This window comes from Wyeomyia smithii, chromosome 2 (genome assembly GCF_029784165.1).
Source record: "Wyeomyia smithii strain HCP4-BCI-WySm-NY-G18 chromosome 2, ASM2978416v1, whole genome shotgun sequence".
Lineage (NCBI taxonomy): Eukaryota > Metazoa > Arthropoda > Insecta > Diptera > Culicidae > Wyeomyia > Wyeomyia smithii.
This window is the reverse complement of record NC_073695.1, coordinates 54,329,439-54,344,457: the sequence shown is the minus strand read 5'-3', so window position 1 is coordinate 54,344,457 and position 15,019 is coordinate 54,329,439. Positions and strand designations below refer to the sequence as shown.

Below are 15,019 nucleotides of genomic sequence, written 5' to 3'. Positions count from 1 at the left end.
ATGTACTGTCGAATTGCCCCCTCAAAAGAATCACAACATCGGCGAATTCGACCACTTAGAAACTTAGTTCAGTTAGGTTTCTAACTAGCTGGGCTATAACCAATAAATAATAGTTTTTTCAATTATTTTAATATGAAGTACGCATACAAAAACTAAATTTTTGTGAACCACAAATTAAGAGCTTTCGATTGATGTATATATCATCGTTGTCCGATTCATTTGAAGCGAAATCATTTTCAGAGATGGCTTGACTCAGTTTTCTGAAAATTTCTCAGAAATTACTCAACCACAAATTACCACAAATTGGATTTCGAAACCACAAATTAACCACTAAATATTGGTGCTAGAAGAATTAAAAAAAAAAATACTTTGTCAAGCCATCTTGAAATGAATATTGGACAACCGTGTTGAGGTTATCCAGGAGATTGCCAGGGGCGTCGCGTGGCTCATTTCGTCCCATGTGCACAAACTTTGATTTAGTTTTTAAAGTACACAATCAACATACGCCCAGAAAAATGAAATCAAGCCAAAGTGTTTGATGCTCTAAACTGCTGGATCTCGCTGGCTTGTTTACTTGCATCCAAGTGTTGTTATATTTCGATGATTGCATATGTTTGAAAAATAAGGGATGGAGTCCCTTGTAGACCTAATACTACTGGGCTCTTTCCAGTCGCTTTGAAAAGAAATTATACGCTCTATTACATCATGTATATCTTCGCAGCAGATGTAAATGAACGAAAAACCAATTTAAGATGGTGCTAATGGGATGTTAATTAAGTTCAGATCGGTGTCATATGATTTTTTCAAACAAATCAAATTCCGGTTTGTTTCACTATCGAAAACCAACAGGCTTGGCAACAGAGGAATGATTTGTCAATCACAAGTCCATCACTAATTTTGCTGTACACTGAAATAAGAGGCAAGACAAATGTTAAATAAATTTCTCCTTGCGCATCTTAGTAACATGCAGTTTTGTAAAAGATTTCCTAAACTGAACTCGCCTCTTTTTATTTAAAATGGCTTGAATGGTACCCACATTGTAACCATTCAGTCTGTCAACTTCGAAAATATATTCCAATTCCTTTATATTGGCTATTTTGTTGAGAGGTGAATCATGTGGTGAAAGGATGCCATTTTTGTTCTGGAAAAAATGACTAGGAGTGGTGGGTAATTTGTATTCATTGGCTTCCTGAAAATCTCAATTTCTAGGTCTTTAGACATTCTGACAACAACTTCGAGAAAAAGTAAACTGTTTTGTCCTTTTTCAATTGTAAATTTTATATCTTTGTCGAATATTGTTGAGGGATATAAAAAAAGTTTCATATGCCTCTTTCAAAATACAAAAAATATCATCCACATATCTCTGAAGGTCCCGAGGGAGATAACCCAATATGCCAGTCCGTTATATCTTGGCCCAGCAGCGGAACATATTCAATATGCTGCTTACCTATGGCGATGGAAAACCATCAAACAACAAATCAGTGCTTTTAATGCAAAACATTCTAGCTTTAAGTTAGATTTAGTTTCAGCTCGTAGTCGGCAGCGAGGATAAAAAATTTGCTTTTAGTTATTAAGATACTTTAGAAAGTAAGCTACCAGATATAATTGGCGCCGTTAAACATTAAATTGTATTTGTGCCGTGTCAAATAAATTATAGATGAAGAAAAAAAAAATCCACACATCTCCACCACCGAATTGGTCAGAGATTATTTGTTTTCTAGGTTTGCCAAGAAAAGCTCACATAGAAAGGGCGGAAGAGGATTACCCATTGGTGCTTTGTGAAATTTATCCCGAAAAATGATATAATTCTCTCTTATACAGAGGCGAGTTAGACTACCGACTTTTTTCCAAGTGCTGTCAGTATATTAAGGGATTAGCAAATCCTCTAAAAGATCCAGGGTTTTATGTTTTTTTATAGTAACCATATTCAAGAGATGAACTGTTCATTAATTCCTTGATTGCACATGAGTAGAAATCGTGTACCGTTGCAATGATAAACCAGTGGCACTCTGTTCCACCTGTATTGTACGGTACTGTTGCCTTTACCTCCAAGACATCAAATTAGTCTGAGTTCATGGCAGAGGCATCGCGTGGGTGATTTCTCCACATGTGCATCAAACATTATTCAAGTTCTTTTTCCTCAAATGAAATAAGAAAATCAAACCAAAGTGTTTGATGCTTTAAATTGAAGGGTTTCGCTAGTATGCTTACTGGTTTCTATATGTTATAATATTTCGATAATTGCATATGCTCGGATATTAGTGAATAGGGTACCGGTGCAGTGCACATGTTGCACAGGTGGACCCGATGCCACTGGTTCTTGGAAGTAAACATTATTCGACCTGTTGGGATGGGGAAACTGGCATTTTTTCTATTGATATAATAGGGAATGTCACAGTAAATGGTTGATGTCCATTCATGTCGTCTGTGCTAGGCATGCTCGCATGTGATTGGCTCATTGTTCGCGTAAATTTGTTCTTGAAACTTTCTATCATTTTTTACCGCTAAGTAATGAAATAATAATGATAACATGTGGTTATGCTGTTATTACCGTTCGAAATCGGACGGAACGTTTGCCAGTTTTATTTCCAACTTCACAGAATGTTCCCCAGTATAGAAAACAAAGACGTAGTCCCACGTCAAAAAAGAGTGCAAAATATGGAATGATACTGCTTTACACATAACTTTTATGTTAAATATATACCAACTCCATTCTAATAAACCTTTTTTACCAAAAAATGCTAAAAATGGCTCAGCTGCTGCTAAGAAATAGCTGTAAGTTTAAAGTAAAACAGGCACGAATTGAGGCATTTCCTGAGTTGTCGAAACTAAATTAACCAATATACGTGGGATCCTCCTCCAAACCTTCATAAAAAAGTGCAGTTCTACAGTAGAATTATAACTATTTCTCGGCGAAATAGATGTAAACCGAGAACAGGTCTTAACGATTGCTTCCTGTACCGGAGGCGACAAACGGTTTTGATGAGCCTCTCGGTCGCACAGATTTACACAACGTATTGAAACTCGAGGCTGCAGTAGACGAAGCCGTGATGACAAAGCTAATTCTTCGCTCCTATCACCTAAGCACCCACCACACTTTGTAGCATGTCAGAGAATACGTTTGCGTTTTGCAAATGGTTCTGCTCAGGAGGTAGGCGATAATCAAACACTGCGAGGGGAAGTGGCACCGTATTTCTGCTTCCACCTAATTTGCACTGCACTATTTCGTTTGAAACCTATTAAACACAACACAAGTTTTCATTGCATTTCATTCGATAAACACTCAAACGGCTGTTTGTTCCGGATTTTACTACACGGCAGACATTGCGGTTGCACTGTCTACTCAAGAATTTAAATTCGCTGTTTCATTTTCCTTGCAAGATTTTTTTCCTATTTGTTCTTGCTGCGGGCGGATGACCGTACAAATCAGTGATGCCAAAATTCTGCTTACAGTAACAATGTTGATTTGCTTTTCACTAGCTTAAAAATTGCATTTCATTAAGATGCACGTTTCATACAACAGGGAAATCACATGACACTGTTTTAAACAAATAAAAACCCTCATTTGTTTCTATTGACACTTCAAGCTTTGATTTGTTTCTAGCGATAATTATCGGTTCGCCAGAGATCTGACAACGCTGAATACTTGCACGGTTTCTGTCCGTGTCCGACGGAAAAATATCCAATAAAACCGGACTTCTTTCGGTGGTCCAGAACTATGGGCACTACACGCACACACAAGATTAAGATAAAAAATATTTGCAATTAACTAAATTGATTGAACAGCAAACGCAGCCCGGACCGCTTCCCGTCGGGTGAAAATTTTCAGATTTATTCCACACACCGAGAAGCAAAGATTTGGTTCGCACTTCACCCTTTTTCTTTTCTGTTGCCAACGCCGAAATTCCGTCCACAACCCGAAACACCTCAGCGCGCTCGAGTGGGGCCCCAGCCAACTCCGTTGTTATCCATAAGTTGGGTGCCCCTTTATTCTGCCATTTGCTGCAAAAACGAATTTTAACACGGAGACGTCGCGAACACAACTCCCCGATGCTTTCGTACTTTCAACTTCAAATGCCAAACTTTTGTTCAATATGGCTGAAATTTCGGAATCGCTCTCTCTTTCTCTTTGGTTCACACTGGTGCAAGCTCGGATCGGAACTAAAGCCATCCCGAGAGAAACTGAATGCATGCTTCAAACTGTACAATCAATAGTTATTTTATCATTGGGTTAAACTATTGTCGTTTTCGTTTTCGCGGTGTAGCTACCCTTTTTCCGTGCTATATTTTGCAGCTTCAAATAAAACATTTTCAGTGTCATTGCATTGGTATGCGTAATAATGGGATCAATTTGTTTTGTTTTGGTCATTATCGTATTCGTCATTTTGTCTCGTTTCCATTTCATATGTCCATCTCGCAAATGTGCTGAGAAAAAATTTACCTGTCACTTTACCACGTGGAACGAAAACCAAAACAACCCAGTTTTGACACATACGTGTGAATGTGTCGGTAACTTCCTACAGTACACTCTGCTTTTTTCGGGTGTCGTCAGGGACAGAAAAAGTGTAGGGAGAGACAGAATAAGGGTAGTTTGAAAAGTCAAATAAAACATTTTCGGTGTCAAAAGTGTCGTTTGAGTGTAGCTACACCGCGAAAACGAAAACGACATATGATTAACCTTCATAACATATATTCTTTCTTGGAAAAAATCAACATTTACTTTTTCACGTCTGTAACAGCCAAATCAAAAGAAAACCATTTTGTGGGACGAACTACCAAGCCCATACAGATTTATTAAAATTTTGAACAACTTTTTATGTAGAAATTTTGGTTGACAAAAGATTCTTGCGAAAATGTACAGAGTTGATATTGAAGAAATATGAAGAAACTGCCAAAAATGTTTTATACATAGAAAATTTGTTTTATAAAAAAAATCACCCACACTTAATTTATCTCGGCAAACTTCCCAACAGCTGATGAAGCTCGGCGAAATTTGTAACAAATGTCAGCAATATATTTCGACGAACATTCAGCAAATATATCGATCTATCGTAAACCAGCAGGTATAAAATTTCGTTTGCCGAAGTTCTTGAAAATTCTGCCGAAAACTAGTAGAACATTTCACTGAAATTATCAGCTGTTGAGTTCTCGGCAATAAAATCTAAGTGTGCCTAATTAAATAATTGAATTGTTGTCCCGCGCTGGAGCTCTAACCATATAGTCACTTCTCATCAGCCCAAAGAAAAGAAGATTTAATGGTAGCTCCTGTACCAAACTTTGTTGAGAAGCAGATTTCAACCCGAGCTGATAGCATGGTTTAATATGTATATGTATTTGAGATGGCGACTTCCAGTTTTTGGAAAACAGTCTGAATTGATTCCACCCCGTAGTTGCAAACATGTCTAGTTTAAGAGAAAAAAGCATTGCTCTATTTATCCAGTGGCTCATATTCATATACATAGCCATCCAGACTAATTTCTGAATTAGTTGGTTAGCTGGTTACTTAATAACAATAAAACCTGGCTGTATGGTTGAACCATATGGATTTTCGTCCTTTTATGATTCCTGAAAAGCTCATATCTACGATTAGCAATAGGTTCAATATACATATATGTGGAATAATAACATAATGTGTACTGAAGAGACCATATCTAGCTATTTTTCTAGTACATTCTTCGGCACCCTAATATTTAAACTACTCGATGTTTTCTGGGATCAGGAATAATGATATCGGTGGTACATCGAAATATAAACAATACATGCATTGATAATAACAGCTCTGCAGTTTTTACGCCCATTTTTATGAAACTAACGCAATATATAAATAATACCTACCAACATTTCAGTTTTAGTTTTAGTAGCGTTGTTAGCTACCCTCATTGATGAATGTATTACACTATCTTATAGGTTGTATTTCAATATTGAAAAAAAAAAATATAACAATATGTAACTGAAGCAACTGTTCAGGATCATGCAATTAGTAAATCTTATTAACCTTGGAAAGATTGTCTGCGTCTATTTGACTCCTCGCTTTCAGCCATACTGCCACTTTTCATTTTTTTTCGTCGTTTTTTCTCAAATCATAAAGAATTATTGAAACCCAAACTCTGGTTTTTGCTAGGGTTTATATTATTTATCGATGTGTTAGCACCGTAATAACCATTTATTAGGAATTTGTATTTTTAATTATTCAAAAGTTGCAGTCATTTTACGCACATCAAAATATGATTATCATTCTAGGGTTAAAAATGAATTTTGAACAAATTGTCTTATCGTTGTTACAATAAATAATTATAATTATAAATCTTGTATGGCTAGTATATTTTTCTTCGGGATAACATTTTTGGCATGAATGGAAACCTACACTAATGCATTTTCTCTGTTCTGTTTCATTCGGGTCGAAAAGCGGTGTGAGATGACAAGCGAGAAAATTGCGTTCTTCTTTCGTTCATGAAACTGTCGAAACGTTTGATTGTCAACTGTTTTGTGAGGGGCGCTTTAATTTTCGACATTGTTGTTAGCTACACACTAAAACCTGTTTCATATATCTGATATTTTAAATAACTTTTGACCAACCGATATTTGAGTTTATCCGGATTATCAGGGTTATTTAAATTATACGATTATTAGGTGATAAAACTACATAGTTTACGAAAGGGTAATATACCCTGGGGTCTTTTTTTACGCGGTTGGTTGTACCGCGTTGAAAAAATTCGCGTATGAAAAACCGCGTTATTTTAAAAAATCGCGTAAAAAAACTTCATTCAATAAAAAGATCCGATTAAAAATAATGGCACGTAAGTAAATATAAACTTGAGAAATGATATAAAAATGGTAACGAAACACACAAAATGAGTTTATAGTGCTTCTAAAATGAAAATTCATTGAAGAACATGACAATAACTTTTTTATAATAATTTTGCCACATGTTTAAGCTTCCGTAACCTTATCGGAAGTTAATCGACTCTGACTCGACTGAATGTGCAGGTGAAGTATCAAGGGCCAGTTCTTCAACATCAGCATCATCAATGTGCACAACCCTCACTTCGGAAGTACCGAAGACGACAAGGATTAAATCTACGCGCAGTTGGAGTGTGAGTACGAGCACTATCCAAAACATGATATCAAGATCTTCATCGGAGATTTCAATGCTCAGGTGGGCCAGGAGGAGGAAATGGAACCGATGATTGGAAGGTTCAGCGCACACCAGCTGACAAACGAAATGGGCCTAAGACTTATCGACGTTGCTGCCTCCAAGCAGCCTAAAGTCGCCGAAAACTACGCGCATTCGCTCAAAGCTGCCCCGTCGGAAGATGACTAGTTGGAGGAAGCTCCTCTCGAGGACTTTTTGAACAGTACCACAACAGCCATCTACAGCGTAGCGGAGAACGTCATCGGGCATGTGGGACGCACCCAACAAAACGAGTGGTTCGACGACAAATGTAGAAGGGTGATGGAAAAGAAGAACGCTGCACGGGTGGCTAAAATGCGCAGTGCCACTCATCAGCATGTAGAAAGACAAATACGGAAGAAGATGCAGTGAACTCAAATCTTCCAGAAAAAAAAGCGCCGCCTGGAGGAGGAATATACAGAGATGGAATAGCTGCATCATTCTCAGGAAAAAATGAAAGTTCTACCAGAAACTCAAGGCATCTCGCAGTAGCTTTGTGCCGCGAACCAAAATGTGCCGGGATAAAGATGGTAGTATTCTGATGGACGATCATGAGGTGACGGAAAGATGGAGGCAACATTTCACTTCGACCATGAGCGGCGGAGAGAGTGATCTCGTCGGGTCGACAAACGTAGATGTGCCAGCCCAAATGATGGCCGAAGTTGAGGATGCCATCAAGCAACTGAAAAACAGTAAATTGGCTGGGAAGCATGGCCTCAGAGCGGAGCTTATTAAGATGGGCCCGGAAAAGTTGGCCACCTGTTTGCACCAGCTGATTGCAAGAATTTGGGATACAGAACAGCTACCGGAGGAGTGGAAGGACGGGTTATCTGCCATATCTATACGAAAGGCGACAAATTGGACTGGGGGACACCGTCCAGATTGCCGCCTACAAAATTCTTTCCCAAATCATTTTCCACCGCCTCTCACCCCTAGCCAACAGATTTTTTGGGAAGTTATCAGGCCTGCTTCGTGGAAGGACGGTTTACGATGGACCAAATCTTTAACATACGGCAGATCCTCCAGAAATGCCCACGCACCACCAATTCATCGACTTCAAAGCCGCGTATGACACTATCGACCGAAAAGAGCTATGAAAGGTCATGGACGAAAACGACTTTCCGGGGAACTTGATTAGACTGATAAAGGCTACGGTGGATGGGACGCAGTGGTGTTTGCGGATCTCGGGTGTATTGTCGAGCCCATTTGAGTCCCGCAGAGGGCTTCGAAAGAGTGATGGTCTCTCCTGCCTGCTATTCAACATTGTGCTACAGGGTGTGATGAATCGAGCGGACGTCAACACGCGGGGTACGACTTTCAACAAATCCAGTTAATTCATTTGCTTTGGGTATTCAAAAGTTCGTTTAAGCTGGACGGACACGCTGGGCAGGACATGTTGCAAGAATGTCGAACAATTACCCTGCGAAGATGATGTTTGCCTCGAATACGGTAGGAAGAAGACGACCAGGAGCGCAGCCGGTAAGAGTACACGTTGTCCTAGGAATGAAGAGCGGCAGCTAATAACCGAATGAATTGGAGAAATATTATGATTCAGGCTATTTCATTATAACGGAATGCCAAATAAATGAATAATAATGGGTTCTGATCTGAGGAATTTCGCGGTCATTCATTTTTATCCAGGATATCAAGCTGTCCCTAGACCAGCCTTGAACCAAGTTGGCAGTATGTGCAGGTGCACCGTTTTGCTGAAACGCATAGTGTTCATTGCTGGAGAGTTTTCTAAGTTTCTGGGACCCAATTTTCTCCGAAACTTTCGTTTAGTAATAAACAGCTTTGACTTTGCCAGCTTTGTCGATGAAACCCAATGGAAGCTTACCTCGTATGCATACTGCCCCCCAAACCATCACTGGAGCTGCACTCTGGAATTGAAAAACACTTCTTTGGGAGACCGAAATATTGTTTTCTGCGGCTGCCCTTAATCGATCATTTTGTGAATTGTGTAATTATTTCAAGACAAATAGTTTCTCATCAGACAAAAATGAACTTGTGAAAGTCTCATTTTCGCTCTATTGGGTTTCTTTTTCTGAGAGGACTCGGCAACGCCATGAACTTTAAACTTCTTGTGCGACATCCAAGGTCAGTTGCCAAAAAATTTGTGAACAGATTCAACAGATATATTTTAGTGCCGTGGCAGGTTTCGAACTGCACGTTGACTTTTTCACCAAATACGCTCCCTCACAACTTTAAGATGAAATGTTGGTGTTGAAGTCACAAATGGTCGACTCCAAACCACCACTTCGAATTTAGTAGGTTTCGGCAGGTGTTCCCCGATATTCAGCTGACTGTGTGAGAGAGTTCTAGCATCGAAAAAAGATGTTTTTAGGATCAATAAACGGTTGTTGAATCAGTAACCTGTCGAGATGAAAAACTGTAAAATTATTAACACAAAAGATGATCCAATAGAAGCAATGCATTGACCAATTGAATGTTTTTCACTCATTACTATAACCATTGGATATTTCCCATACAATCTGGTGCTTCAAATCGGCTGCTTGTTTGTTGTATTATTAAAGATATTTGATAAACGCAATCACAGCTTGAAGTCCGAAATTAAAAATAACGATGATGATGATGATAATCAATACAGTAGGTTGAGGCGTTCAATATGCTAAATAACATACAACACCCGGTATTGTACACAAGTTTTTATACACGTTGTAGTTTTTATTCTCGTTATTCTTAAGCATACTATTTTAGTTGTTAATTTTTCTGAAATATATTACCTCTTTATTATCTACCTCAACAAACTTTTGCCTGATCTTTCCTTATTGTTTCGATTTTGTAACGTTACCAGGACTGTTCTTCGTGTTCAATTCCGCACAGCTGTTATTTTTACAAATTTTTATTCCAATTTATGCCCGGTTAACGTGTGCATTCGTTTTCAGTTTTTTCAATAACTTGACCATACTTGTCTCTGCAAGATGCTCCCCTTTCACTATCATTACTCAACTAAGTTATTAAATTATTTTTTGTTTGTTAAATAAGATAAAATTATCAAATATAATAAAAACAATTTTATTGTGAAAATAACGTAACTGCTGCTCAATTTAATACGGAAGATTTGATGGGTTCTGGATAAAAGGTTTCTACGTTTCTACAACTCTCGGGGCTTGATTCGGAACAGGCAAAAAACCAAGTCTGTTTGGCAGGGACTAACACAGGGGCGGAAAATAGTCTAACATATATATAAAATAAAACTGAATTGCTACACAATAGAATACAAAGTGAAAGAAGAAAGAAACGATATTATTCGAGAATCGCAGTATGAAACGATCAGAATATGTAAATATATACGCCACGGCACGTTTGCATTTTGCATGCTGCTTACATTCTAGCTAGAGATGGGCTTACTAAGGGAAGAAAGCATGAACCAAAACGCTCCTTGATCACCTGATAAAAATGCAATTACCAACTCGTCTGAACTTTCATTTTCAGCGGCGTACAAAAGACCACACCGCTTGGTGTAATCTATTCGAAAACTTTTAATCTATTCACGCGCTAAAGTTGTGCTGTAAGGATAGGAAGATTATCGCCGAAGTTTTTTTTCTGCTGGTAATGGAAGCAAGTTCGACTATTTACATAGTTGCAAATTGGTAATAGAGGGCGAACTTTTTTCGGCAGCTCGGATGAAAACAGAACTGATTTATTACTTGATTTGGCCTAACAACTTGTGATTTCGAATTATTTACAAACAGGTTTCGATTTTAGTTTTTTCCTAGAGAAATTTTATTGCTAAGAAGACGTTCTTCGTCAACAAATAACGTTTTGAAGGTTCGCGACGTAAGTAAGGTGTTACTTTGAGTCTGCCGGTAGTCGTGTAAAATCAGGGTAATGCTAACAAAAAATACAAAATATTTGTGTGCTCAATATCGCGAATAGTCAACAACATAACAGTAACAGATACAGAAGGAAACTATGGAAGAAGACTAAATATTATCCAAATGATTTTAATGACACAATGCTGCTTAACTAACGCTCTTTTGATTGGTGAGGGTTCCTACTAAATGTTTATTTGAATGAACAGTTTGAAAGGCACGTCATTCTTGTTTCATCTGTCTGATTCCCTACTATTCGCGCTCAATTGTTAGCTTTGGAAATCGCGTTGATAATTTTCTAATGTTACTGATATCAGTTTTCAAGATTTGTTTGTTTGTTTAAACTTTGATGAGAGTTCATGTTAGTTGACTCTGTCACGCACTCAAGCGTGGTGTTAAACGAAATAAACTGTGGTAAAATAGTGTCAACGCGTTTGAATCTGTGGCCAATGTTATAAACTTTCGCAATCGATTTCCAAACATAGGCCGCGTTTGGGATCGTGCATGCTTTTCAATAGTAAAAGGGAGCAAACGTTTTTCAGCCAGATAACCGATCATCGATGTAATGCTCCTTCTGCCGTTTTGTCGCTCAATCACACTTACAGCGGCCGAGTAAAGTTGGCCGGGAACATGCCTTTATCGTTGGTTCCCTCTTTAATGCCCATCAGCCAACCTTCCTCCTAAAAAAAAAAACAAATAGGATATCAGCTGTGTGTCAGATCGGATGTGTCCACAGAAAACAAACCTGGTCCTCCGGGTCTTCATACTCGATGACGTTAATGGTGTCACCGACCTCGAAGCTCAGTTCGTCGACATCTTCCCGGACGTATTTATAGGTGGCCTTCACCCGATACAGTACTCCCGGTGGCAGATCAGTTGTAGTGGCGCCTGTAAGAGTGGAATTAGAAAATTTACAATTGGTATCTTTGTAGGTTAGGGGTTCTAACGTTTTCTAATGAGGCTGGATGAAGGAGATCGCTGGAAGCTTACGATAAAAAAAATCAATTGAGGAATGAAATAGCTAAACCCTATTACCAGTTTATAGGGGATGTAGCAGATTGCAGAATGTGAATAGTACTGAATTTCACTTAAGCTTAAGTGTATAGTCAAACTGCAAATATGCTTTCTCAAGTGTTATCTGACTCTTTCGTATGAATCTGTCACATGAATTTTCTCATGAAGCTTTCTCAGATTGTAGGTGTAACAGTTATTCGAAAGTTTTTCTTATCCAGCTGTTCTTTCGCAAATTACTTAAGGTGTTGAAGCCACAAATGGCCGACTTTGAGTTTTTAAAGGCACGAGACTCAGGATTTTTTCAAAGAATGAGAAAGTTGGGTTAATAGTTTTGGGTTTGAAAAGTTGACTAAAATATGTAGATCTCATTGATTATTCTCCTACACATACACAGTAGAAGGCAAATCGAAAACAATTTATGTCGGTGCGATCTTAAGTTACTGGAAGATGCTCAACTGATTTGCCTGATGTTGGTCTCATTTAAAAGGATTGAAGTGCAATCAAGATGTTCTTCCAAAGTTAAAAACAAAGTTTTGAGAGAGACCTAATTTTTTTTAACAAGTAATTTTTAAACTAATTTTTATCTCGGAAATATATGCTCCTAGAACGATTGATGTTGATAGAACCGTTTCAAACTTTGTCTTGAAATAAAATATAAAAAAAAACGCATCTTATATGTATATTTGGACGCAAATTTGGCTTCAAAATTGCAGACACGTACAGGGTTTTAAAAACATAGATACATACAGGTATAGATGCATACAAGGCAGATAATTACCTCTTTTCTACATTTCGGTGAAAAAAAACCGAATAAGAGCTGGTATTTTTAACCGTAATTGAAACTTGTAATACTATAACTACAGTTCAAACTATAAGTTATTCCAAAGATGACTAGAACAAGATACCTGATTCTTGCAGAATTCATCGGACATGATTGTCACTGCGCGTGAGCAAAAGTCGAACTAATTTATACACTATTAATATGATGTATACTTAACGTCAAAATCAAATAACAATAAGGCCAAGACATGACTGCTGAAAGGTGAAAAAACCTTACGGTGCTGCCATCCGAAAAATAATAATAATTTGGACGAATGTAAACCTAACATGAAACTTTCCGGAAGAATCAAGAATTATTGGCGCATCATTTGAAATTAAGCGTACCATCAGAAATTCCTAATAACCGCTATGAGCACGCTCTACAGCCAAGTTTTCCACTCTTGCCGAGTTTAATAAAGCAAAAATCCGGTGCCCCGGCGAACCTAACCATATGCACAATAGTCCTAAAACCTGGCTTGCGACATATCAAACTTTAAGTTTTGGTAGAATGGGACCTGAAAATAAATACAACCCCTCAATATAAACCCCCACTCTGACAGTCAATTTCACACTTTTCTTTCGTACTTTGAAGTGCAAAAATATGGCAATAGCATTAAGTGCAAAAAATGACAATATCATTAATCTGCATGTTATCTCAAGCGTCGAGCTGACTAAACTGCTACACCTTTTTTATATACAATTTTGAACAGCTCAACGATCGATGACGGACTATACACGATAAATCGGTTTTGCTCATAGTGACAATTTTATGAGAATTTAAGTCATCAGATGGCAGCACTAACCGTCGGAAATCGGTCGTGTTCACAATGTATGAAAAAAATATGGAAGTTAGGCATCTTGTTCTAGTTATCTTTGCTAATTCACAACAGATAACGTTTGCTTAAAAAAAATGGACAAAAATTGCCGATTTTTTTTATGGGTTTACCTTTACACGCACTGACGAAACTACCCAACAGCATCAATTATAGTAACTCATGAGCCAACAGAAAAAAATTGACAGCCCTATTAGTCGAACTCTAAAACCGTGATGGCGAAAACAGTGAAGCTATTCCGTTCAGAAATATACGCGTTTAAAGAACGGTACCCCGCCGCGTCGGAAGCGGACATCGCGCGGCATTTTGGGGACACCGGATACGCCTGTTCCGGCATCTACAACATCTTGACACTATTGGACAACAAAAGTAAAACAGTGAAAAAGTATCTGGCGAACATGGGCATACATGTCAGGAAGTGGCAGTTCAGTCCACAGGTCTCGAACTGCAGGCAATGACGCAGCTGCTAAACAAAATGGTCAAGGCGATTTTCCCGGCGAATCGCGACGTGGCGGGGGTTATAGGCGATTGTCTCACCCTGGATGGTAACGACTGGCAGGACACTTCGTATTTTACTTCCGCCACGAAGAAAGTGAGCTCCGAGGTGAAATTCATTTCACACAGCAAGTTCCCCGAGAAGGTGCTGCTGTGGCTGACTATCAGCGAGAAGAGGATGCCAAAGCTGCTCTGCTTTCGCTCTAGGACTGGCCGTGAACGGGGAAATTTACACGAAGTGCCTGCCGAAAGCTGTGTCGTTCATCAAGAAATACCATAAAGGCGAAGACGCGGTGTTCTGACCGGATCTGGCGTCAACCCACTACTGGATGGAGCGGCTAAATGAGAATTTCTGGGCAACAATTTTGTCGCGAAAATTGATAAATAAAACGAATAATGAACCCAAAAACATGCCTGCATGCATGTTCTCGTCCGCCATGGCGAATATTCCGGTCAACTACCGGAAGGCAGCTCGCAAGGGTTTAGATTTTTTTTGCAAGTTAGCCAATTTAATAACCTTCCATGGAAAATTTATTAAACTCACTTGTATGTCTTAGTTTATTTTATCACCATCCGAAAAAGTCCACTTTTTAATGCAAACATTATTAACAAAACCTGTAGCTTGTAGAATGGATTCTGATCTGATTCCTGATGAAAAATTAATTGCCGAATCATTTATCCTGTAAAATCCTGTTAAAGTATTGATTTTCATATTCGCTTTATCAAAGGAATGGTGAATCATTTGGTTGGATTCACAGTAAATTTTTTTGCCTTCCATGCGTGCTCTGAGTATTGCTACTGTGAACAATGCGCTTGAGGTATTTTATCGAAGAACAACAGTTCGTTACAAG

The 15,019-nt window shown here is 38.5% G+C and overlaps 2 protein-coding genes across 6 annotated transcripts in view; both read right to left on the bottom strand.

Annotated features, from left to right (window-relative positions):
* The window catches only part of LOC129725832 (guanine nucleotide-binding protein G(q) subunit alpha), a 73,912-nt gene extending 69,829 nt beyond the window's left edge, over nt 1-4,083 (bottom strand). Inside the window, exon 1 of one of the 3 annotated variants that reach the window (XM_055682121.1) lies at nt 3,845-4,083. The gene's annotated coding sequence lies outside the window, so the exon portion shown is untranslated. The remainder of the gene's footprint in view (nt 1-3,844) is intronic. The other 2 variants (XM_055682124.1, XM_055682116.1) reach the window with 2 other exon arrangements.
* A 5,739-nt stretch (nt 4,084-9,822) lies between these two features.
* Nucleotides 9,823-15,019, bottom strand: part of LOC129721169 (myc box-dependent-interacting protein 1) — a 97,687-nt gene continuing 92,490 nt past the window's right edge. For all 3 annotated transcript variants that reach the window (XM_055673435.1, XM_055673434.1, XM_055673436.1), the window contains 2 exons: nt 11,753-11,895; nt 9,823-11,687 (listed from right to left, as the gene is read on the bottom strand). In XM_055673435.1, the coding sequence (XP_055529410.1) occupies nt 11,607-11,687; nt 11,753-11,895 (224 nt within the window). In that variant the 3' untranslated portion in view covers nt 9,823-11,606. The remainder of the gene's footprint in view (nt 11,688-11,752; nt 11,896-15,019) is intronic.